Source organism: Rhineura floridana, chromosome 18, assembly GCF_030035675.1.
Source record: "Rhineura floridana isolate rRhiFlo1 chromosome 18, rRhiFlo1.hap2, whole genome shotgun sequence".
Taxonomy (NCBI): Eukaryota; Metazoa; Chordata; class Lepidosauria; order Squamata; family Rhineuridae; genus Rhineura; species Rhineura floridana.
The window spans coordinates 22,615,413-22,640,607 of NC_084497.1; the positions used below are offsets into that span (position 1 = coordinate 22,615,413).

The following is a 25,195-nucleotide window of genomic DNA, read 5'->3' on the forward strand; positions in this document are numbered from 1 at the left end:
CAAGGGATCCTCTAGGATTGGTCGGCTCAGCCACCAGACATCTTTCTGGACTGATCTATGCCCCATACCAAAAAAAGGAGGTTATGTGTTCCACTGTCAATATTGCTGTGCAGGAGTTTAGACTCTTTTTCAGTCTGACAGCCGCTTCCCTTCTGGACAAACCTCCACGGGCCACATGCCATTGGTGGGTGAGGCCAGAGGCAAAGGTGGACACAGCTATAAATGCACATTTTACATTTGTACAGTAGGCTACTTTCTGCACATACTCATATAGCCCTCTCTATCCTCCACCCAGGGAAACAAAAGGCCTTATCAGACAAATCCCAGCCAGACAAAAACATTAAGGAGGGCTGAAATCAGGGCTAACATAGCGAGCCACAGAGAGCTGCAGGCAACAAAAGGCAATTGTGAGCATGAAGACACTGTACTTCATACAATATTTTTTAAAAAAATATATCTTATGGTTTGTTACAGTTTGTGTATTTCAAAATGCAATAAAAGCTTTTTCTTTTTAAAGCTAAAAGAAAGGAAAAATTCTCTTACTTCTCCACAGATTTCGATTTGAGCCTCTCTTTTGTCTTGCTCCTGGCCTTCCCATTCTGGTTTAGCTTTGTAGGCGTCTCATCTTCCCCAGAATCCAAGCCTTCCTCCTCCGAATTGTCATCCGCATCAGAATCAAATCTGGAGGTCAGGAATTCATCCACGCTCAGCTCAGCGAGTTTTCTGGTTCCAGCAAGGGAAGGGAGAGGACAAGTTAAAAAAAAAAAAAAAGACAAAGAGAGTTTTTTTTTAAAATACAGATGTGGGCATCACTGGCAAAATGTTCCTTATCGGTGTCACAGCATGATTCAGGAATCTCAGCCCAGAACTGAACAGCTACAATCTTGGGTAGGATGGAGAGTGTTATTGTATGCAATTAAATTCTACTCAGAGCAGACGCATTGAAATTAATGGACCTAAGTTAGACATCTCGACTTCAGTGAGTCTACTCTGAGCAGGGCCACCACTGGATGCAACCCAGAGTTTTCCAATCTGACACTGTTAACTGTATAGGCCCAACTGTGAAGGTTGCTGATTAGTTTCCAGGCTCAATGCAAAGAGCTGGTTCAGAACCCCAATGCTTCAAGGTTCGCCTCTTTGTCTTCATCAGCGGCCCTTTTCCATGCGGTTCAAGTGAGGGAGGAGATGCGGAGGGTGGCCAGACAAGAACGGGCCTTTTCAGTAGTGGCAGCCTGTTCTGTGGGATGCTTTCCCCGAGGAAACCTGCTTGCCGCCATCACTGTCAGTTTTTAAGCACCAGACTAAGCTATTTCTATTTACGCAGGCCTTTGACAGTTAAGGTGGCCTCAATCACGATGCTCATCTTTAGTGAGTTGGATAGAACTTGTCCTCCTGATTGTGTCATTGGATGAACATTTAAGGAATTTTGTATTCTACATTGTTTTAAAAATTCTGGTTTTCTGATTTGATTTTATCTGTATTTTATCTTCTTACATTGCTCTGAGACATTTTTGCAAGCCTGTCATTTCGGGGGAAAGTAAGCCAAACAAACTGCATGTTTTTATTAAAATAAATATTTTTTAAAGTTTATTAACTAAGAAAGAAACAGAGGAGATACAAATAAGGTCTGCGCCATCAATTTGTTTTTTTCCACAATACTATTACTTTTAACCATCCAGCATATTGTAATAACAAACCTTACCCTCTCAGAAGTCAAAAACATCCAAAAACAGGCCCACTGAATTCAATGAAATGAATTCCCTGTTTAATATGTATAGTAAGAGAATACTCAAACATCCCCCACGAAAATTCTATTGAGTTCAATGGAACTAATCCCTATGTAAATATTTATTAGTGCTGTTGTTACATTTTAATCTACATTAAAATATAAACATCCATAATTAAAACAATTCCATTAAAACATTGCAATATAAGCATCGAGCATTAAAATATAAAGCGACCCCATTAAAATATAAACACTAGTTGTTAAAATATGCAACAAAACAATCCAATTAAAACAGGAGACTCAGGTCGAGAGATTTGGGTTTACTGCCTAGATTCCACATGCACTGAAATGCCCTTCCTGATTTGGGAGCTCACTTAAAAGAAGAAAGTTTCATTCCCCACCCCAGCCCAAATTTCTGCAAACAATGCAAGCCCCCAGAATGATTGCAAGATATATTGCTAAGCACACAAGCGCCTACAAGGCATTTGGCTTGTGGAGCACACCAACCTCTTGCTGGAAGCAGCCATGCTGGATCTCTCCGCCTGGTGCAACTGCAGCAACGTGGTCCGGGCACTTCCTCTCCCAGAATGCAACAGTAGCAAGAGGAGAGAACTCAACAGAAGAAGCCGGCTCTGGTTGATCTTGTGGTTCACGGACCTGAGAGCCGAGGGCAAAGGCATCAGAGTCGAGCTTAACTCGGGGCGACGCGGGAGGGCGCGTTTTCACAAGAACTTTTCCAGAAATGTTGCAACGGTGAACCACCTCAAACCCCAAAATATTCTAGAGGTGGGAAGAAAAAGTGCTAAAAGGGGCTGTTCTTCAGCTTCAAATCTTGCCTCACGGACAGGGCTGGAGCCTCGTGGGGACTCGCCAAAAGTGGAGCTTGAGAAATAACGCAGCGTACATTTAAAGCAGTTCTGGTGCTGCTTTAAACAGCCCTGCTTCCCCCACCCCCCCAAGAATCCTGGCAGCTGTACTTTGTTAAGGTGCTGAGAGTTGTCCATCCCTCTTCCCAGGGAACTTGCACCCACTCCATATATTTAAAGCACAGTTAGCTCCAATCACTCGGAAGGCACAAGGAAGCATATTAAAAGACTATTCTCAGTGGCTAACACACTCCCCTTTCAAGCTGATTGTTTCATAGTATGCTGGAGAGATAGAGACCCTGCTGGGACCCTGTTGTCAAAAAGTAAGGGGTCCAAGACTGTTGGAAATGTGACAGTGCAACTCACCTTGAAACCTGGGAGGGGACTGCATGCTACATAGGAAGTAGAGATGTAAAGAGACAGTTCTGTCTACTCTCACCTAAGCTCACCTTTCCTTCCAGGTGTAAACTGATATCCTCAGAGGAAACAAATCTCCCTTCCTGCTCCTTCTCTGATCTCAATCTTCCTTTTGTTCTTCTTGTCAGCATGGCTCCCAAAGGAGGAGCACAGATGCAGCAGACATCTCTTCTGCACAGGGCTGGCACCAGAGGGTGGCCAGGTTGGGCCCTGGCCGGAGGGGCAGAGGGGGCCCTAAAGGGCCTCTCCTTTGGGTGGGTAGCGCTCCCGTTCTGTGATCTGCAGCAGCATCGGCTCCCAACCCTGCCGCAAATCACAGAGAGGGAGCTCCCAGAAACACACACACACAATCACTCAGGCCCCCAATGCCCCCCTGCATGCCCCCAATGCCTGCCTGCATGCCCCACCTACCTTTCCCGTTGTGGTGAATGCTGGCCGCACTGCACGCGCATGCCTACCATCAGCCAAGAAGGCGGCAGACGCATCAGCCCCTTAGAGAAGCCTCGCTGCCATCTTGATTGATGGTAGGCATGTGTGCGCAGGGCACGGCCAGCATTTACTGCAGCAGGAGAGGTAGGTGGCACATGTGGGTGGGCACCGTGGGCCCGGGCCGGCAGGCTAGTGCCCAAGGGCCCAGTCATGCCTGGCACCAGCTCTGCTTCTGCAGCATCTCCTATCTAGTTAGTCAGACGTAGGTCTTTTCTGTCTAAATGTATTTCCTACAATAAACTGTTATTTTTCTTATTCCAGACTCTCAGTGCAGTTTCTACCAAGATGAAAGGTAGCTACTGCGTAGTGTTTACGTGCTTAATTCCGCAAAATACCATAATACTGTAATCCAAACAAAGGCCTCCCTGAGACCCCAAACAACCACACCCCTGTAAGTCCCACAATCTTCAGTGGGGCTGATAGGAGCACAGCCTCGAACTGTTTCTTCATACGGGATTTTGCCAATAAAGTTTTGCAAACATCTGGAGGAAAGAGGACTTATTTGATATGCTTTCAATCTGTAGGGGAGCTGGTGTTATATCTGTATATTTTATTATACGGTGAATGTTCTGATTTAATGTAATTTTAGGTCGTGCCATTCTTTGGCTAGACGCAATAAAGTTGGCGACAAAACACAATATCCAGACAGCTTTGACTTATGCATTGAGTTACATTCTACACTGCCCATTAAAATTAATGGATCTGACATGTCATTTCATTTTGATCTACACCAGCGGTTCCCAATTCTGCCCCCCCCATGGACCATTTGAAAATATATAAGGGCCTTAGTATCTCAATTGTTTTCCTGCCTGTTGTAGCAACTGTAATGTGCTGTACTAGACGCTAGTGAGGTGTAGCGGTTAGAGTGTTGGATTAGGATCTGGGAGACCAGGGTTCAAATTCCCATGCAGCCATGAAGCACACTGGGTGATCTTGGACAGTCACTGCCTCTCAACCTAACCTCACAGGGTTGTTGTGGGGATTAAATTAGGAGGGGGAGAACCATGTACACCACTTTGAGGTCCTGGAGGAAAAGTGGGATATAAATGCAATAATAAATAAATAAATGCTGTGTAATTAGAATCTGTGTTTTTATTGTTTCTTGTACTTCTTATATATTGGGTTTTATTGCATTATAATCAGGGGTGTAGTCATCCAGGGTCTCGGGGGGTCTTACACCCTTTATTTTTTGGGGAGCAGGGTCCCTTTGTCTCCAGCATTCTGTGAGCCAATCAGCATGGAAGGGGAATGTCTTAGCCACTGAGAAGGATCTTCTAACATGCTTCCTTGACCTTTCCTACTGATTGGAGCTAAACAGAGTGAAAGGGGATGAGTCAGCCACTGAGAAGAGTCTTCGCAATAGCTGACACTCTCCCCTTTCATGCATATTGGCTCCTAGGGATGTCTACTGTGGGAGAAGGCATTGACAAAGATCTCATTCTCAACCCCACAGCAAAAAAGGGGGAGGGGCATGGCTATGACTAACATGAAGGGACTCTGCCCTTCTGAATTTGCTACTATGTTACTGATTATAATTTGAATGCCATGGAATTCAAATTGTAATACAGTAAAATTTAAGAAATAAAAGAAGTTGTAAAAATACAATTTAAAATCAATATGAATATTTAATATGATGGATGAACCATCTCCCATCTTCAACCACAAAACCACAGGCATACAACGGACCACCTGATTGAAGCTCGTGGACCACCACCACAGTTTGGGAATCACTTGTCTACACCGGCTACAACTAGCGTTGGATACAGCCCATTGTACGAGGTACTTTCCCCCTCTTATATTCAAGAGCAACAATTTACATTACGAATGCTCAATGCAAAGGCTATTTTGTACATTCTCAGCCACTACTTTCAGTTTATTAATTTATTTTTAGTGTGTGTGTTTTCACTGTTGTTTTATTTTCTTCTTTGCTTTAGTGTATGGTTGCTTGTGCTTGCATGTTGTCCAACTTTTAATTTTAAATAAATATTTTTTTTTTTTTTAAAATGTAAAGCCTCTCACTGTGCTCCCAATGAGCATTCTATATAGCAGGGGGACCCGCCGTTGCCAAACTGCAGAGCGGGCGGCGACTTTACACGCACACACAAATCTAGCTAGCCTTCCTTTGGATGATTGCTTTGGAGCCCGGGCTCGGGAGAAAAAAGTGCTGGTGTTTTTTCCACCCTGAGGAGAAGCAAAGAAAAGCCTGCTCTAGTATGTGCAAAGAGAATAGAAAGTGAGGAAGCAGAGAGAGGGATCATCAAACTGTGCAAGCCCTTTGGCCACTCTAAACGCCATCCCATTAGCCGGGAAAGCAATTTTGCAGGGGCTAACTTTTTTTAAAAAAAACAAAATCCATCAATCTGGAGAGCAAAGCGCCTGAACGCGGAAAGCACCTCTGCTTTCTAGCCCTGGAGGTTTCAGCTGGGTGAGTGCGGTCTTTTATGAACAATACTCTGCACCGTTCTTTTTAATGGGTTTAGATTTCGGTTGGTTGGATCTCTAAAGGGTGAAAGTGTAAAAGTGGGTGAGGAGGGAAGAGCACCCATTCTGAACAAGGCGATGCAGATTATAGGGCAATCGCATGGGATGGCAGCCTAAATGTGGGTTCATTGCGGGAGGGGATGTGTGGCATTCTATGGCATGCTTTTGTTTGTTATGAGGAAGCCGCAGCAGCCTGTAACCACATCCTGCAGGACGGGCGATTGTCCCGAAGTGCATCCCTTTCCCACGCAATCAGCGCGTGTTTACTAGGAAGTAAGTCCCCCGGTCCTCAATGGGGTTTACTCTCGGGAAAGCGTGCCTAAAAATTGCAACCTCAATCCTCTCCCCCCCCCCTTTCAACTGGGCTCAAATGCATCTCTCCTTGGTTTGGCTTTTGAGGTTTCCTTGCCCATACACACATTTTTAAAAAAACGCAGCGTTTGATGGAATAGGATGGATGTGATTCAAAACGCCTGTTTGACATCATTTAAGGAGAGAGAGAGAGAGAGAGAGAGGACAACTAGCACAAAATCCCTGATATGCTGCAAGATCCTAGAAGAAGCTGACAACGGGGGGGGGGGTGCTTGCAAGAAACTGCAGCTAAAATAACCTTAATGCAAGGTGTAGATCGATCAGACGGGCAGGCGCGGGGCCCGATGTCTTTCTATGCCGCCTAGTGGGAGGGGTGTGTGTGTGTGTGTGTGTGTGTTATGTTGCGGATGGAAGCTTAGACACACACCGACATCCCGCCTGGAGGGTTATTTGAGGTGACTGCTGTATTCAGACGACTGCAGTCTCGCTCCCCTTTTTCTGTTTTTAAATTTAATGTTTTTGTTGTTGTTTTGAGAGAGTGGGATTTGTCATTTTGGGGGAGAGGGGTGCACAACCCTTTAAAGGCAGTGAGTGGAGGGGGAATCAGATGCAGTTTTATGTGTCTTTCTCTCCCCCCCACCCTCATTCCCTAATGCTCCAGTTGCAGTATCAAAAGCCTGCATTGCTGCTACCCAGAAGAGATCAGGTTTCCCCCCCCCTTTTTTTTTAATTTAAGGAGGCACTTCGAGTCTGCATATCCTGGAAGCTGTCTCTGCCGTTTTATATCTAAGCAAAAAATAATTCTTCCACCCACCTGCAAACGCATCTAGCCATTTGCATCTACGGGTTTTCAAAGAGAGGTGCAAATATGACCCTTTTAAAAACCCCTAGACTATCAAAAGATTTGTGGTAGACAGCAAAAACTGAGCTCCTCCTTAAAGTTGTTGTTTTTTTAAAAAAAATTGTCTTCCACCTGGTCCCTTTACATTTGCATCAATTTCAGCTCTGTAAAGGGTGGGGGGAATCTGGACACAAAGGAAGGTGGTTCTTAGGTCTGGATTTATTTATTTTTTCCCCAGTTGCACACTCGGACTCCCATTCTAGCCTGGAAACATCAGTGAGAGCTTGACTGGTGGGTTTAAATCAAAAGTATTAGCAAGGGAGGGGCCAAAACTGCATTTAAACATTAAAATTTAAAAATTGGTATTGGTGGCTCTTTGCAGCTAAATCTGCCATGATGATGATTAGATTTATTACCTGCCCTGCACCAGAAGGTCCCAGGTTAGTTCACAACAATACAAAATAGATTAAAAACAGTTTTTAAATTGTTTTAAAGTATACCTTTACAGGGTGTTGGGGAGTGGGAGGTTCATCTGCCACAGCCAATCTCACCTCCTTTACAAATGTACTGTATGGTAACATGCACTGAGGACATTCACAGTTTAACATTTTGAGTCTGATGCTTCCAGCATTTTTGTTATAGTAGGCAGGGTAGGAAGAGACGAGGCCCTCTAGAAGGAAGGGTGAAAAATTACAATGCAAAACAATCCCCTTGTGCTGGGGTGGTAGTGGTGGAAATTGTTCCAAATTATTTCAGGCATTTCGCCCAGATTCTTCACTTGATGTTTTAAAAATAAATAAATAAATAAAAATCTTCCCTCTTCTTGCTACATGTAAGACAGTGCAGCTCCACCTTTCAGAAGTAATGGTTTTGCAATTGCAGGTATATTTTTTTAAAAGACAATCATAATCATAAAACAGTCATACCCAGTCAGTGTGCTGTGAGAGAGAGCTGTTGGTCTGCTGAATGAATTTCCAATAAAGGTTCCCGCCAGCCCAAAGCACCCACTCTCACAGGAGACTGCCCACTGCATCTCTGCATAAGTAACTGTTCAGGACTTCCTTGTTTCCAGTTGGCCTATGCTGATGGCAGGTAATTTTTGTCCTCATGTCATCATATGGTGTGATTGGCGCCTTGAACCACCCACACTGCATAGAGGGCAGAGTCACCTGCCTTCAGAGGAGGGTTCCTGTTATATCCCTGTGTAAGTCTCTGCTCTGAACTAGCCTTCCTAAAGTCACTCTTCTCTGATACAGATCCTTCTACCACATCTCTGCATTAAATGTGACTGTTTCATTCACTCTCATTCAAGTAGAAATTCAGAAAATTTACCTGCTCTGAGAAGCTGCACGTTGTATCTCTGCATGACTGCCTGTTCTGACCTTGCCTTCTTCCAACCCATCTCCTGGACAGGCAGGTAACCTTGTTGTAGCTGTGAATCAAGCACAGTTGGATAATTCAGTTATTCTCAAGGCGGAGAAGCTAAGCAGAATTTGCCTGCTGCGTCTCTGCAGAAGTCACTAATCTGGGCCTACTTCCTTCTAATTAGAGGACATGTCCAGAATACTAGCTGTGTCAGAAATATGAAAGTGCGCTCCACTGAGGAGCAGCCATTCTTAACGTGGCCTAAACGTAAACCCTTTTTCGATGTAGAAGCAAAGTGTGCTGATCATTTTGATCGAGAATTGGGGGCTACAATGAAATGAATTGCATCTTTTCCAGGTGGGGATAACTTTCCTACTTTTGGCATCATAGGTGAGATGCCTACTGACGATGCTTCAGAACTCAAAGACGATGCATGCATACATGTAACATATCCGTGCATGTTACCTTCTTTATGTAGTATAACTTTTATCTCATTCAACGATGCATTTTCCATGTATTGATCCTGACAGAAGCTCCATTGGCAAAGCCCCCTCTCGAAAAAAGAGATTTCTGCCCCTTGTTGGCAATACCAGGATGCAGCACAGATGCTTGGGTCTAAACCAGCCTTAGCCAACCTGGTGCCCTCCAGATGTTTTGGATTATAAATCCCATCAGCCTGGCCAGTTGCCTATGGAAGCCTGCAAGCATGACCTGAATGCAACAGCACTTTCCCCTGTGTTAAATGTTTAGACTGTAAATTCTTCAAGGCAGGACCTGCCCTATTGCATTATGTAAGGTGGCCTGCACAAACAAACAAACAAACAATAAATAAAAATTATTATTTTGGGCTTGGTTGACTTGCATGAGGAGTCTGCCCTATAGATCTGCTGTGCTTCAATCATCCCTGTGCTCTGCTCAGCGGCAAGCGTTGCAGCCATTGGATTTAGTGGTCTGATTTTAAGCACAAGTTTGGATTTGAAGTCCTTCGGTAGAACCATTCAGTCCTATGAAATGTCATGCCAAACCCTATGGCTGGTGTTGGAAGCTACCTGTGTTAGCAACAGAGGGTAATTAATTTTGTGGCTTGCGTCATGTTCTTTTACACAACCGGGGCTATTTTTAGGACAGTTTGGTTTGAAAGCTGCAAAAAAAGAAGAGAATATTTGCTTCCATAGTAAGCTGGGCTTAACTTTCAACCAAGATGGAAGGCTCAGTTACTGGTCATTAACAAAATGAAGCAAGATCCAGTCAGAACTTGATGTATAGGACCCTGAAGTTAAAGCATGCTGAATAACAATAATAAAGTACCTCTGAACATATGAAGAATGTATTTCCATTGCCAATGGTTGTGTTCATAGCAAAGCAAAACTATGATTTTTGATTAATCACAGCTTGTGACATCTGAGCCTGCCAACCTTAAGTGTAGCTTATGAAGCTGGCTTGTTTCAACAACAGTAATGTAAGATTTGCCACAGTTTAGGGTGCAGAGGACACAGTTGTTCATCTAAAATGGAAACCAAAGCTTCCAGTCTCTTCGAAGGGGGAAGAGTTTGAGAGCAAGTCTTACTGGCTTGTCTTTGTACAGCCTTGCATTTAACAACTTACTTAGTAACCACAAGCAATCCAGAATTCCATGCAAGCAAGGGGGCTGGCGGAGGAGAAGCAAATCAATCCCTCCCCTACTGGTTTCCATGCTAGCCACAGTGGTAGGAAAGCCTCTCTGTACATGTGCTCTTGCTTTGTAAATTTAATACATACTAGTGAACTGCAGGAATTCTAGAAAAAGAAAAAGAAATAAACCATGCAAGCACTAGCATGTTTCAGGACCTGGGATAGCTCCTTGAGATGAGAGGAGTTGACCCAATGAAATTCTAAACCCAGTTGAGTCCTCCTGTCTCCAAGCATAGCCTGATGACTACCAGATCCCCACGCCATCACAAGGCCAGAGTGCTGTTGAATGGTGTGAAACTGCATCATCTAGCTTGTCCAGTTGGATCTTCAGGAGAGTGAACAGCTTTGGGTGGTTGCTATTCAAACTCCTTGCCCAAAAGGCCTGCACCATCTCCTGAGTAGCTGGAGTGTGTGAACTCCTCAATGGGGCCTGCAGAAAGGCCAGTGTTAGGGGGCTCTGAGACGTCTTAGCATAGTGCTGAGTCAGTGATGTTTAGAGATATCTTTTAGAAAGGCTAAGCCAGGGATGGGGAACGTTTTTCCAGCTCGAGGGCCACGTTCCCTTCTGTGCAACCTTCCGGGGGCCACATGCCAGTGGTGGGCGAGGTGACCGACCAAAGTGGGCAAAGCAACTAATGTGAATTTACCTTTGTACAGTAGGTTAGTTTCTTAACACACTCGCACACCCCTCTCAAGCAAGAGGCATTATCAGAGGTCAAGGACACATTCTAGCTGGGCAAAAATACTTAAGGAGGGTGTGAAGGTTGGTGAGGGATGTGGCCTGGTGAGAGTCTTGAGGGCCAGTTAGGGAGGCCTAGAAGGTCTCATTTGGCCCTCGGGCCTGAGTTTCCCTATCCCTGGACTAGGCCATAACAGTTCTCCTGTGATCTCACCCAGGAGCAGGTTTATTATTATTATTATTATTATTATTATTATTGTATTATATCCTGCGCTCTCTCCCCACCTACCTCTCCAAAAAGTCTCACCTGCTGAAATCAAGCTGCTGTGGGGGAACAGCACGGTGGCCTACCCTTCACCCGTCATAATGACACCTTGCGCTTCTGCCACCGTATTCTTGGCAAGCATTAATTAACAATCCCGCCGTGTGTCGTGCATTTGTCAGCTTTTTCACTTCACAATTTCTCCTCTCTCTTCCTTTCTCTCACACGATCAGCTGTGCGTGGGCGGCTCTCAGGAGTCACATCCGTTCAGTTGCTGCTCGATGTCTCCTCTCGTTGTAGACGAGGACAGGAGTTCCCTCTTCTTCTACATCACAGGAAGCGCTTTGTACCCTGTTTGGCTTGTTTCCCCCTCTGTTTTTCCTAATCTGCCAGGAAGCTTGAAATCTCACTGCCCCTGCATGCATCTGCCAATCTGGGTTGCAGGGGTGGTGTTGGTTGGGGGCTGTCGTGGGTGTGATTCTCTTCGCCATCATCATCGCTGCCACCACCTCCCTCTCCTTGGCAAATTCATAACTTGCGTTTGGCAGGAATGAATTAAAAAGGCTTCCTTTTCCCAGCTGAGGGCCAGTTATTTTTAGGCACGGCCACACATACGTGGAGCTCTTGCAGCCGGCAGTGTGGAGGTGTTGATGATGAACATTGCGGCCCCGGATAAACATGAGTGTGACTTACTGCCGGAATGCAGGGTGGGCGGATCTGAAGAGAGGCTGCTGAATGGTTTTTAATGACTCCTTTTTATGATTATTATTACTAGCGAAACACCTGTGGTTAACATAAAATGTGTGTGTGTGTGTCTAGGATTTATGCTTTGCAAGGAGTGTTGAGGAAAACTATGTCTTCCTTCTCCCATGCACATTCTGCATTGCTGAAGGCCTGTTCCACCTAACATCAGGGGTAAAAGTTCTTCCTCTGCTGTCGGAGGCAGCATGCGTCTCAATACCAGTTACTGGAAACCGCAGGATGGGAGAGTGCTCTTGTGCTCAGGTCCTGCTTGCAGGCTTCCCATCTGGTTGGCCACTGTGAGAACAGGATGCTGGACTAGATGGGCCTTTGGGCCAGTGAAGCTGAATGTTGAAAGGTTCAGGACAGACAAAAGACAGTACTTTTTTCAAACAGCGCATAGTTAAACTCTGGAATCCATCACCACAAGATGTAATGATGGCCACCAACGTCTATGGCTTTAAAAGAGGATTAGACAAATTCATGGAGGATAAGGCAATTGATGGCTAGTGGCCATGATGGTTATGTTCTACCCTCCACTATTGGTATGCCAATAGTATGCCTCTGAATACCAGTTGCTGGGAATCGCAAGTGAGGAGAGTTGCTTTTGCACTCAGATCCTGCTTGCGGGCTTCCCATGGAGGCATCTGGTTATCCACATTGAGAACAGGATGTTAGACTAGATGGGCCAGTGGTCTGATCCAGCAGGGCTCTTATTTTCCTTATCCTCCACTGTCAGAGGCAGTATGTCTCTGAATGCCGGTTGCTGGGAACTGCAGATTTGGAAAACGCTGTTGCGCTCAGGGCTGTGGAGTCGGAGTCGTGGAGTCGGAAACAATTTTGGGTGGAGTAGGAGTTGGAGTCGGTAGAAATGTACCGACTCTGACTTCAAAATAAATTTTGATTGACAAATTTTTTAAAATATAAATTCAAAATGTCAAAGAAGCTTCCCATGAAGTCAGCTGTAGTTGAGCATTTCACCATAACTCAAGATGGAAAATATTTTATGTGTCAGTGTATGACACAGGACCCAGATGAAGACAAATGCTGTGATGCCAAGATCTGCACATATTCAGGCAGCGATAAAAATGCTCCTATGAGAGCTTCCAATTTAAAAAGACATTTACAGCCCTTTCCAGGGCTGTGGAGTTGGAAGCAATTTTGGGTGGAGTCGGACAGTAGAAAAATAGAGGTGTCAGAGTTGGAGTCGGAGTCGAAGGTTTGGCGTACCTACTCCACAGCCCTGGTTGCGCTCATGTCTAGCTTGTGGGCTTCCCATAGAGGCATCTGGTTGGTCACTGTGGGGACAGGATGCTGGACTAGATGGGCCTTTGACTTGACTCAGCAGAGTTCTTATAGAATAGTAGTGTTGGAAGGGGCTTACATGGCCATCAAGTCCAACCCCCTGCTCAATTCAGGAATCCAAAGCACCACATTCCCAACAGATGGCTGTCCAGCTGCCTCTTGAATGCCTCTTCTTATGTTATGAGTTGATGAACAAAGTTCAGGGTCCATGACTTGGATTGTGAACAGAAATCTTCTTCTTTTATCCAGAGAGGCCGAAAGGGCTGTGCCACGAGCCAGGAACGACCCGCCTGCAGCCATGGAGAGCGGAATGCAGCTGCTGAACCGGGACGGGCACAGTATCTCCCACAACTCAAAGAGGCACTACCACGACGCCTTCGTCTGCATGAACCGGATGCGACAGCGGTCCTTGCTCTGCGATATCGTGCTGCACGTGGCCACCAAGGAGATCAAGGCCCACAAAGTGGTGCTGGCTTCCTGCAGCCCATACTTCCATGCCATGTTTACAAGCAAGTATCTCTCTCCCTCAAAACCCGTCCGCCTGCATGGGTCCACCACCTGCTTGCTTGAGCTCCTTTGCTCAATCCCACTGAAATTCTGCAACCAGATGGTTCATATTCTGTGCCAGCTAAAGCGGAAATCCTGCAATTCTGCAAGTCGGGAACACTGTAATTTGAGCTGTTCCTCTTACAATGAATCCTGCACAATGAACCCTGCAGCTCTTTGTCCTTTGTGGCTTTCCTTTTCAGATGAGTCACCAAGCAGTTTATAAGTTTGTTTATTTATTAAGGATATGCTTAAAAAATTTCAAATGCACTTTAATAGGTGAATCATTTAATCTGCACTTTACTACTCATGGAGAAGGGAAAGGAATTGTGTGGGGCACTGATATCCCATAACCATGCCCCCATAGCAGACATTTTGGGTTCTATCCGGCTAAATCTTACTCAGAGTAGACCCAGTGAAATTAATGGACCGAAGCTAGTCACGTCCGTTTATTTTAACGGGTCATTCTGTGTAGACCTGTGAGACAGATTAGGCTAAGAGTCAGTGCCTGGCCCAAGGGCTGAGCAGGGATTTGAACACTGGTCTCCCAGGCCCTAGTCCAACACTGTAAACACTGCACCATGCTGGCTCTCTGTTTTGACTGGCAGCAGGGCCTTTCTCAACCCCTTTAGCCTGTGATTGCTTTTAACTTGGGGCTTTGAGCCGGCCTTGGTGTTGCTGTTCATGACAACAACAATGGCAATGTTAAAAGCTGCAGGTGTGGCTTAAGGTGCCCAACTGCCTTTGGCCTGTGTGAAGGCTAGGAACATAGGAAGCTGCCTTGTACTGAGTCAGACCATAGGTCCGCCTAGCTCAGCATTGTCAACACTGACTGGCAGCGGCTCTCCAAGATTTCAGGCAGGGAGCCTTTCCCAGCCCTACCTGGAGATGGTGGAGATGGAACCTGGGACCTTCTACATGCAAAGCAGAGGCTCTGCGACTGAGCTACATCCTGTTCCTTCCTGCCGCAGATGAGATGAGCGAAAGCCGGCAGACCCACGTCACGCTCCACGATATCGACCCACAGGCCCTGGAGCAGCTGGTCCAGTACGCCTACACTGCTGAGATTGTGGTGGGAGAAGGGAACGTACAGGTAAGACTGCACATGGGCGCCAGCATCTTCCTTATGGTTTAGAAGAGGGAGGGGTGGGACTAAAAGGCCTAGGCCGTAGCCACACCATGCATTTAAAGCACTGTCATACCACTTTAAGAAGTCATAGCTTCAAAACATAAGAGAAAACATAAGAGTCATCCTGCTGGAGCAAGCCAGTGGCCCATCTAGTCCAACATCCTGTTCTCACAGTCGACAGCCAGATGCCTGTTTGGAAATCCCAGGAGTAGCAGCTGCAAATCTCCCCTTCTGCCATTTCCAGCCACTGGCATCCAGAAGCATACTGCCTTCGACTATGGAGGCAGAGTATAGCCATTGTGGCTAGTAGCCATCGACAGCCTTATCCTCCATGAATTTTAAAACCGTCCAACTTGGTGGCCATCGCTGACTCTCGTGTGAGCATAGTTTAACTATGTGCTGTGTGAAGGAGTCCTTTCTCTTGTTATGTCCTGAATCTTCCAACATTCAGCTTCACCCCACAAAGAATCCTGGGAACTGTAGCTTGTGAAGGGTGCTGAGAGTTGTGAGGAGTCCCCTCTTCCTTTCACAGAGCTACAGTTCCCAGGGTTCCCTGGGAAGACGGATTGACTGTTAAACCACTCTGGAAAGTGCAGCTCTGCAAGTGGAATAAGAGTCTCCTCACTACTCTCCGCACCCTTAACTGACGACTGTTCCCAGGATTCTTTGACGGAAGCCATGTAGGCTTAAAGTGGTATCGTAGTGCTTTAAATGTAAGGTGCAGATGGGCCCCTACTGTACATGCAACAGCATGGTTTGTTTGTTTTTTAATAATTTTCATACCGCTTATCTTTAAACAAAACTCTCGACTGGTTTACAGCATCGATTAAAACATCTTAAATAACAGCAAATACAAAAAAATACATTCCATAAAACATGTAACAACTCAACCGGACATCCTGATGTACTTCTACGTATTTTTGGTGGGTGGATGGATGGATGGATGGATATTCTTTTTGTGACATTGTGTTTTATGTAAACTGCTTAGGGATTTTGCATATTAATAATAATAAATATTATTAATGATAATGGATGAGGCTGGCTGGAGCCCTTCACATGGCAATATTTTGTTGCAGAGCCTGCTTGTTTAATGCTTGCCTACTTATGTACTGGAAACAAAAATGCAGCAGCCGTCCTCAGGCTCCTAAACTACAGATGCTGCCTGCCTGTCATCTTATCGCACTGCCCTCCCTGCTATTCCCATGATGTAAGAGGATTGCCGGCCAATGTTTTGTCTGTTGCTAGTCTTGCTTGCTTCTAAATAGAGCCAGCTTGCGTGGCCTCATGCAACCCCTTCTCCTCCCCACCCCAATCTGTGGAACACTTTGGGTTTTTGTGAGGTCCTACAGGAGGCTGCTGGTGGAGATGAGTTTCTGCTCAGCACAAAAGCAGGATAATTGAGGGCAGGCTTAGTCGAAAATAACAGCTTTCCTTCTAGGTTTACACTGACTACACTGCTTTTAAAAAAATGAAAGAAAATTATGATACACAATTTCTGTTAGAAGCAAGAAGGAAAAGTCTTTTTAAAGCTATGGGACCGGGGCATTCTTTGTAGACACTTTCCCCTAATATTCACATTTTTGGTTGGAGAACTGCTTCACAACTGTCACTAGAAGCTAAAATGATGAAACTGAGGTTATCATACTTTGGACACATCATGAGAAGACATGATTCACTAGAACAGACAACAACGCTGGGAAAAACAGAAGGGAGTAGAAAAAGAGGAAGGCCAAACAAGAGATGGATTGAGTCCATCAAGGAAGCCACAGACCTGAACTTACAAGATCTGAACAGGGTGGCTTATAACAGACGCTACTGGAGGTTGCTGATTTGTAGGGTCGCCATAAGTCGAAATTGACTTGAAGGCATGTACAACAACAAGGCTGCTGCCAATTAAAAATAAAATAAAATGTAAATGTACTGCCTTCAAGTCGATTTTGACTTACGGCGACCCTATGAATAGGGTTTTCATGAGGCTGAGAGGCAGTGACTGGCCCAAGGTCACCCAGTGCACTTCATGGCTGTGTGGAGATTCGAACCCTGGTCTCCCAGGCCGTAGTCCAACACCTTAACCGCTACACCACTCCTAAAAACGGTAACGGCCAAGTGTCAGGACTGGGGGGGAGTGCTGCTAACGGGCCCTTTTGCCTTGCAGACGCTGCTTCCTGCAGCCAGCCTCCTCCAGCTGAATGGGGTACGAGATGCTTGCTGCAAGTTCCTGTTGAGCCAGCTGGACCCCTCCAACTGCCTGGGCATCCGGGGATTTGCGGACACGCACTCCTGCAGCGATCTGTTGAAGTCGGCCCACAAGTACGTCCTGCAGCACTTTGTGGATGTCTCCAAGACAGAAGAGTTCATGCTTCTGCCCCTCAAGCAGGCAAGAGATGACGCGTCCCTTTGGGGCTTCATGAAGGATACTGGGGGGCTCCGGGTTTGTTTGACCTACTTGGGATGCTGAGATCTAGTTTTCCAAATAAAACCCACGGAATGTCTCAGCAGCCCATATATATCCATGGTAGCCATTTAGGTGTGGGTGGTGGGTTCTTCTTTTCATGTTTTACCAGGACCCTGAGGTCTGCCATGTGGAGCTATATGCAGAATAGCAGCTTGGGAGGGGGCAGGGGGTCATGGCCCTGGGATTGGATGCCCTTTCTTCAGAGGGAGAGATTGAGGGCCCCGAGTCAGAGGGGGAATTGCACACAGGGCCGCACCCACAAGCGTGTCCACAAGATGAGCCCGTGGTACCAGTGGCCTCCCGGCACAAGGATGTTGCATTGCCATCCTTTAACTGAGAGGACTTCACTACAGAAGCCCCAGTACATCAGGACACAAGAGTCCTGCTGGATCAGGCCAGTGTCCCATCTAGTCCAGCATCTTGTTCTGGTAGTGGCCAACCAGATGCCCATGGGAAGCCCACAAGCAGGACCCAAGTGAAACAGTGGCATTCTCCCTTCGTGTTGTTTCCAGCAACTGGTGTTCAGAAGCATACTGCCTCCAATCATGGAGGCAGAACCTAGCCGTTATGACTAGTAGCCGTTGCTAGCCTTATCCTCCATGAATTTGTCTGTCCAAGTTGGTGGCCTCTTGTGGGAGCGAATTACATAGTTTGTGTCCTGCGTGAAAATGTCCTTTCTTTTGTCAGTCCCGAAATCTTCCAACGCTGAACTTCATTGGATGTCCATGAGTTCTAGTGTCATGGGAGAGGGAGAAAAACTTTTCTCTGTCCACTTCCTCCATAATGTTATACGCATCTGTCATATTGCCTCTTACTCCCTTTTTCTCTAAACTAAAAAGCCCCAAATGGCTTTCCTTCCCAACCAGACTCTCATGCTCCATCAGAGTAAAAGGCTTCTTCTTCTTCTTGGAGTTTAATGGCGTTGCAAGACCAAAGGAGAGATCTTGTTAAAGACTGCTGGAGCAGGCTAGGCCCCTGTAACTGGAAAGGCACCTTTCAGTAAAGGCAGATATTACAGTTGAGAATGAACTGCTGCTTTATAAGTAGACCTTGTGAAATTAGTGAATCTAAATTAGTCATGTCTATTCAGCGGGTCTACTCTGGAGTGGGACGACCATTGGATGCCTCCCAATGGGTCTACTCTGAATTGCACTAATGTTGGATACAACCTATTATGTTTAGATCGATCCGCTTCTTATATTCCTAAACTTTTTTTTTTTAATTAGGGAGGTCCCTTCCTCCTAGCAACTTCAGTGCCTCAAATAATTTTTCCATACCAGAGACAGAGCTTCACAGCTGGTAGAGGGGTGTGTGTGTGTGTAAATATGTGCTGACCTCATGTGCTTTTTATGCAGTAAGAGTACACCAGCGTGCCTTTTTATTTAAACGCAGCCTGCGTTTCCGTGAGGCCCTTCCTGCCTGTGCTGGTGGCAGCGTGTCAGTTTTCCCTTGGACACAGTTGCATACACTTGACACTTGGCAGGCTCCCCTGAGATGCCCTCTGTAGATGGGGAGATGTGAGAGGGACTGCTTATGGGAAGGGGGATCACAGCTCAATGGCAGAACAGATGCTTTGCATGCAGGAGGTCCCAGGTTCAATCCCCAGGATCTCTAGGTAGGGTTAGGACCGTCCCCACGCTGAAGCTCTGGAAAGCTGCTGCCAGTCAGTGTAGGCCAGGGTTTCCAAAACTGCGGTCCGCAGGTTGGTTCTCTGACATTCAGAGGCATACCGCCTTCAACCATGGGGGGAACACATGTAAAATTTTGGCCTGAATTAAATATTATGAACGTATGCTTTCTTGCATCCAGAGGTATGAAGCCAAAAATGTGCAACACTGAATTAGATCTTCTCAAGCCTTTTAAGTGGAGAGCTTTATCTCAGTCTTTATCTGTACTGGAACTATTTTTAACAGTTCTTATACATGGAATTGTTTTTAAATGTTTGTATTTTTTCCATGGTTTCTTATGCAACACTGATTTCGTTATTTTACACTCTTATTGTTTTATGGTTGCAACTATTTTATCTGTTTCACAATTATATATGTAACTGTTATAACCCACCCTGAGACCTTATGGTGAACGGCGGGTAAGAAATCTAACCCTAAATAAATGAAGATTATTATTTTAGTTTATACACCGTTTCATGCCAAAATGGGGTTCACAAATAAAACAATAACACAAGCCTTAAAATGTAAGCATCTGTTTATCTGTAGTTTGTTTGTTTATTTATTAAAATATTTATACGTACTTTTCATCAGCATATACCAAGGCAGTATTCCAACATATAAAAATGATAGAATTAAAAACCAATAAAACACTGTTAAAAACAGTAATAAAAGCATCCATAAGTATTGTATTTGTTGGAAAAAGTTCATATGAAAAGGCCTGTTTAAAAATTTCACTTGGTAGGGAGTTCTGCAGGTTAAAATACACAATAAAACAATTCCCTTAAAACATGAAAATATAAGCATCCATAATTAATATTGTCCTTTTCATCAGGACTCCCGACTTGATCTTATCACCCGAATTCTTCCAAAAATTCCAGGGAGATCTGATGTATTTTATTTAGAATATTTACTCTCGGATCAAAACCTGCAGGTCACATATAGTGTAGCAAGATTTTGTGCATCAGCTGTTACCTGTAGGAGAGTGATGACGGGAAAAAATAATAATAGCTAACCTTGGGGGGGGGGAGTTGCCTACTGGGTATTTATTCAACACGATTAGAATCATATTATCTCATGTTGCAGCTGTACGTTTATTTCTCTGTTTAATGTTATGCTTTTATAATTTTTAAAATATTTTATAGTGGTGGTCTTTGACTGTAATAAATGATTGATTGATAATTAAAATTTGCAATAAGCAATCCTATTCAAACAACACAATAATTAAAACAGGTGACTGCAGTTGAGAAGTCGAGGTATTGGCTGTGTAAACATGCTTTTGACGCTTGGAATAATCTTTGTTCACTTTTTCCTACTCTGTCTCTGAAATAACCCAGATTTTCTCTTCTCTTCTCCACCCACCTCCACCCCACCCCCCGGCCCCTTGCAGGTGCTGGATCTCATTTCCAGCGACAGCCTCAACGTGCCCTCAGAGGAAGAAGTCTACCGAGCTGTCCTCAGCTGGGTGAAGCATGATGTTGACAGCCGAAGACAGCACATCCCCAGAGTACGTGGCTGTGCAAGCTTCAGTGCTACTGGGGATGCATGGGGGAAGGCTGTGGGCTCCGAGGGTCTGCTGTTTTTGGTTGAGCAGCAGCGGTGGTTGCTGGGGCCCTGCTCTTCCTCCCTCTCGTCCTTGATTTCATGCAAGGCCAGGGACAGCCCATTGCTTCTCCTCTCCAAGACTGGAGTTAGAGAGGGGTTACGGCTCATCCCTGCAGCTCCCCTGGACTTCAAACGTCCCAAGGGCGTCGGTGGCACAGCACTAAAGCCGCAGCCTCCAGCCTTCCTCTCTGGCTCCAAGGTGGAGCAGGCGTCAGGGATTCACTGACAGCTCTGCTGTGCTTCTGAGCAGAGCACAACTGCAAGGACAATTCTGCCCCCTCTCCAGCTCAAAGCTGGGAAAGAACGCTAGGGCTCATCTGCTCGTGCTCACCTAAGGGTAAGGATGGAAAGATCTGTCAATTTCAGTTCTCTCAGTTTCTAATAATCTTAAATTCTGCTCTCCGTATTTCTGCAGCAGTTTGTGATTTTTTTTTAATCATGAAAATTCTCTTAAATTTTAGTGTGAATGTCTACTAATAAACACATTTTTGTCTGCAGTTTTGACTAATGTACAAATTTTTGCAATCCATTTGTAGTTTTGCATGTTATTTTCACTTGTATATTCATTTTTATGCACACTTTCCCCTAATAAATGCATTTTGGTAAACATTGGTTGGTTGGCAAACTGCATCACAAAATTTGAGTAAGTGTGAATTTTGAAAGATGGCTGTGTTTGAGTTCTCCTGTTTAGAAAAATGCAAATTTGACAGATTTGGCTTGAAATCCAAGCTGAATCAAAATCCTCACCCATCCCTACCTAAGGGAGATGCAACACTCGCCATGGCGAGTGGCGGAATTGTGATGCCTCATGTATAATTTAATTGCATGATGGATAGAACAAGCGATACATGGTAGGTCTGTCCTTTTCTCCTAGAGTGAGAGAGAGAGAGAGGGAGGGAGGGAGGGAGGGAGGGAGGGAGGGAGAGAGAGAGAGAGAGAGAGAGAGAGAGAGAGAGAGAAATTGATTCAGTTCACATTTAGAGGCAAATCTCTCTAATTTATAGTTGTTGAAACAACACATGAACAACACAACACAGCTGTCCTTCAAAATTTTGCAGTACCGTTCTCCAGCTGATGTGTACAAAAATGCAAATAGCAGGGTAAAATGTGCACAAAGGTACATAAGGTGGTGAAACTAATGTAGCAAACTACATTATATTAGGGGCAATTGCAAAAAGGCTTGCATTAGGCAAAACTGCATGCGAATGTATATGTAAGGAGAAATTCGCACTCAGATGCTGATGGGTTTTCATAAGGACTTTTTTCAAAACACTTCACAAACTTTTTAGAAATGTGGAAAACTGAATTTAAGGTTGGAAAAATGAGAAGGGAAGAAAACCCCAAATTGACAGATTCAGCCATCCTTAACTGTGGCTTAATGTTTGTCCTTTCTTGCCATGAATTTAATTAAAGCTAAGGCAGAATATAAGGACTGTGAATTAATAGGGCTGTTTCTCTCTTCTTCCAGTAAGGAAATTGAGGGGAATGTGCACTGGAAGGTGCGGGATAACACTTGCTCGACACAGTGGCGTCTAACCTCCCCTCAGACAAATCAGAATGAATGCTCAATAAATAGCAGACATCACCTAATCTCCCCTCAGACAGAATGAATGCCCAGTACATATCCAATGTCATCTAACCTCTCCGCCGACAAATCAGCATGAATGCTCAGTGATTAGCCAACGTCATCTAACCTCCCTGCAGATTTTGTGCAAATAAATTGGGATGAATGCCCTTTAGAGGTCTTGCACATTTGCAATTTCTGATCTTATCCCTGCACATGGTGGACCCGGGGGTTTGGATCTTGCTTTCATTCTCCTTCTCCTGCAACTTTCTCCTTTCTTCTTCCCAGCTGATGAAGTGTGTCCGGCTTCCCCTACTAAGCCGCGACTTCTTGATGAGCAATGTCGACACGGAACTGCTTGTGAGGCACCAGTCGGAGTGCAAGGACCTTCTCATCGAGGCCCTCAAATACCACCTCATGCCTGAGCAGAGAGGGGTCCTTAGTAACAGCCGAACCCGCCCCAGGCGCTGCGAGGGAGCCAGCACTGTGCTCTTCGCCGTGGGTAAGGAGGGTTGGCTGAGACCAAGGCTATCTTGGGGGGGGAGGCACTAGACGGTGGACAAAGGAAGGACTAGATGGGGGGCACAGGTGAGCGGATGGCACAACGTTCTGGCCTCTTCAGGAGACAATTCCCTCTTGGCGCCTTAGCTATTGCCCACATTGCGTCTGTCTTGTCATAACTGGTTGACAGTTTCTACAATATACCATAATCCAGAGCTGATGTGAAGTACCCGTAACCTTTGTAGGAAATACGGTCCTTGCGGTCTGTAAAAAGGTGGGAGAACTACATCGCAGCAGGAGGTGTCAACCCCTCCACCACACAAAAAAGGGCCAGCCTTTATTTTCTCCTCATCTGTGTCTTCCTTACGGTAGCACAAGGGGTCATGTCAGACAGATACTGAAGGATTCTTTGCAGACAAGTTGATGTATTATGATGATGATGATGATGATTATACATGTTGATGTTGTTCATGACAGGCAGATCCTGCTGGACTCTTGGCACATATGTTGATGTATTGTTGTCATTATTATTCCAATTTGTAAATGTGCCCAAAGTCGCCACAAAACAGCAATGCAGCGTAGAAAGCATACCTTGAAGGCAGAAAGGTCTTCATTTGAAAAGTCCAAAAACCACTATGTTAGGGGGTGCTGGCCTAGTAATGTTCTCATTTCTTAACATTCAAAGCCCTGCAAGCAAGCTGTTCCGCCTCAGAAACCAATCATGTGAAGTGGGCCTTGCAATTAATTTGCAAAGAGCCACTTTTATTTCCCCCCGGCCTTCTGTTGGCTTCCAGCTAGCCATAAGAGCCTTGCCGGATCAGCCCACTGGCCCATCAAGTCCAGCATCCTGTTCTCACAGTGGCCAACCGGGTGCCCATTATGGGAAGCCCACAAGCCGGACTTGAGCACAACAGCAGCTCTCCCCTCCTGTGGTTTTCAGCAACTGGCATTCAGATCCATACCGCCTCCGACAGTGGAGGGAGAACATAGCCATCGTGGCTGGTAGCCACTGAAAGCCTTTATCCTCCATGAACTTGGATATCTTTTAAAGACAACTAAGTTGGCGGCCATCACTGCCTCTACGGGAACGAAATCCATAGTTGAATTATGCTCTGTGTGAAGAGGTCCTTCCTTTTGACTGCCCTGAATCTTCCAGCATTCCGCTCCACTGGACATCCCTGAGTTCCACTTTGTCTCCATGCAGGTGGCGGCAGCCTATTTGCCATCCATGGGGACTGTGAGGCCTACGACACCAGGACAGACCGCTGGCATATGGTAGCATCTATGTCCACTCGCCGGGCCAGAGTGGGCGTTGCTGCCATTGGGAACAAGCTATACGCGGTGGGCGGGTAAGGAGGAATTCTTGGCCAAGGAGAAACCGCTCTCCCTCTCCACGGCTGATTTCAAGGCAGCAGTAGATGTGAGGGAACTTTGCATACATGGAACCCAGTTGTTTTTAGGAACACAGGAAGCTGCCTTACCCCGAGCTAGACTATTGGTCCATCTTGCTCAGTACTGTCCACACTGCAGCTCTCCATGGTTACAGACATGGTTTACCATTGCCTTCCCCTAAGCCTACAGCAGCAGGTATTTCCAGGAGGTCTCCTATCCAAATGCTAACCAGGCCTGACCCTGCTTAGCTTCCAAGATCAGATGAGATTGGGCATGTTCAGGGTAGTACGGCCAGAGACTTGGTAGCCTCACTTTGTAGGGAAAAGTCCTCTAGCCTCTGATTTATTCTGCTCACACTCCTAGGTTTGAAACAGTAGTAATAATGGAAAGCCCTCTTTCACTGCAGCTACGATGGAACCTCTGACTTGGCCACGGTGGAGTCATACGACCCCATCACCAACTCGTGGCAGACGGAGGTTTCCATGGGAACAAGGCGGAGCTGTCTAGGGGTGGCGGCATTGCATGGGCTCCTCTACGCTGCTGGAGGTTATGATGGCGCCTCATGTCTCAACAGGTAAGGAGATTTCTTTACCTTGCCACGCTCTCCTTCCAGTCTTGACCACACGCCACACATGGCTTGCCCTCCCCAAATATCATGGGAACTGTAGTTTACCCCTCACAGAGCTACAGTTCCCAGCACCCTTAACAAATAACATTTCCTAGGATTCTTTGGGGGAAGCAGCCATGTGCTTTAAATGTATGGTATGGACATGGCCTGTGTCCTGCGATTGCCTAGAGATTCCTCATTATCCTCATCATACGTGTACAGCACCTTTCTGCAAAACAGTTGCGCTCAAAGTGGCTTACCACGAAGAGAACAGCAACACATCGCAAAATCTACAACTGCAAGAACAGTGTCATATTAACAAGAATATTAATAAACCAGCAAGCGTAGCAGCCACCAAAAACAACAGCTTTTCAATAACAGAAAAGTTACAACATTACATCTCCCAGCAGGCAACATAACACTTCCTTGCATAAAATAACAAAGGGATTTGACCATTTCACATTGGCCCAAGAAACCATCTCTCCCGTGATGCCCCACAGTCCTTCTCCTGCAGCAGCTTCTCACAAGGCTCCCCAAGGCAGGGAGTGGTTGGAAACAATCGCCTTCCATGCTGTTA

At 45.6% G+C, this 25,195-nt stretch overlaps 2 protein-coding genes and 1 pseudogene across 2 annotated transcripts in view; 1 reads left to right on the top strand and 2 right to left on the bottom strand.

Moving 5' to 3' along the window:
• Window positions 1–25,195, bottom strand: part of NOC2L (NOC2 like nucleolar associated transcriptional repressor) — a 123,056-nt gene that overhangs the window by 65,616 nt on the left and 32,245 nt on the right. The window contains exons 2-4 of the mRNA XM_061601279.1: window positions 8,465–8,564; window positions 2,234–2,383; window positions 544–723 (exon numbers count right to left, since the gene is read on the bottom strand). Of these exons, the coding sequence (XP_061457263.1) occupies window positions 544–723; window positions 2,234–2,383; window positions 8,465–8,564 (430 nt within the window). The remainder of the gene's footprint in view (window positions 1–543; window positions 724–2,233; window positions 2,384–8,464; window positions 8,565–25,195) is intronic.
• KLHL17 (kelch like family member 17) overlaps window positions 5,618–25,195 on the top strand; it is a 34,238-nt gene continuing 14,660 nt past the window's right edge. The window contains exons 1-8 of the mRNA XM_061601282.1: window positions 5,618–5,923; window positions 13,405–13,664; window positions 14,673–14,794; window positions 16,986–17,207; window positions 20,340–20,456; window positions 22,407–22,620; window positions 23,824–23,968; window positions 24,418–24,585. Coding sequence (XP_061457266.1) covers window positions 13,454–13,664; window positions 14,673–14,794; window positions 16,986–17,207; window positions 20,340–20,456; window positions 22,407–22,620; window positions 23,824–23,968; window positions 24,418–24,585 — 1,199 coding nt within the window. The 5' untranslated portion in view covers window positions 5,618–5,923; window positions 13,405–13,453. The remainder of the gene's footprint in view (window positions 5,924–13,404; window positions 13,665–14,672; window positions 14,795–16,985; window positions 17,208–20,339; window positions 20,457–22,406; window positions 22,621–23,823; window positions 23,969–24,417; window positions 24,586–25,195) is intronic.
• On the bottom strand, window positions 24,192–24,310 carry LOC133373042 (5S ribosomal RNA; annotated as a pseudogene).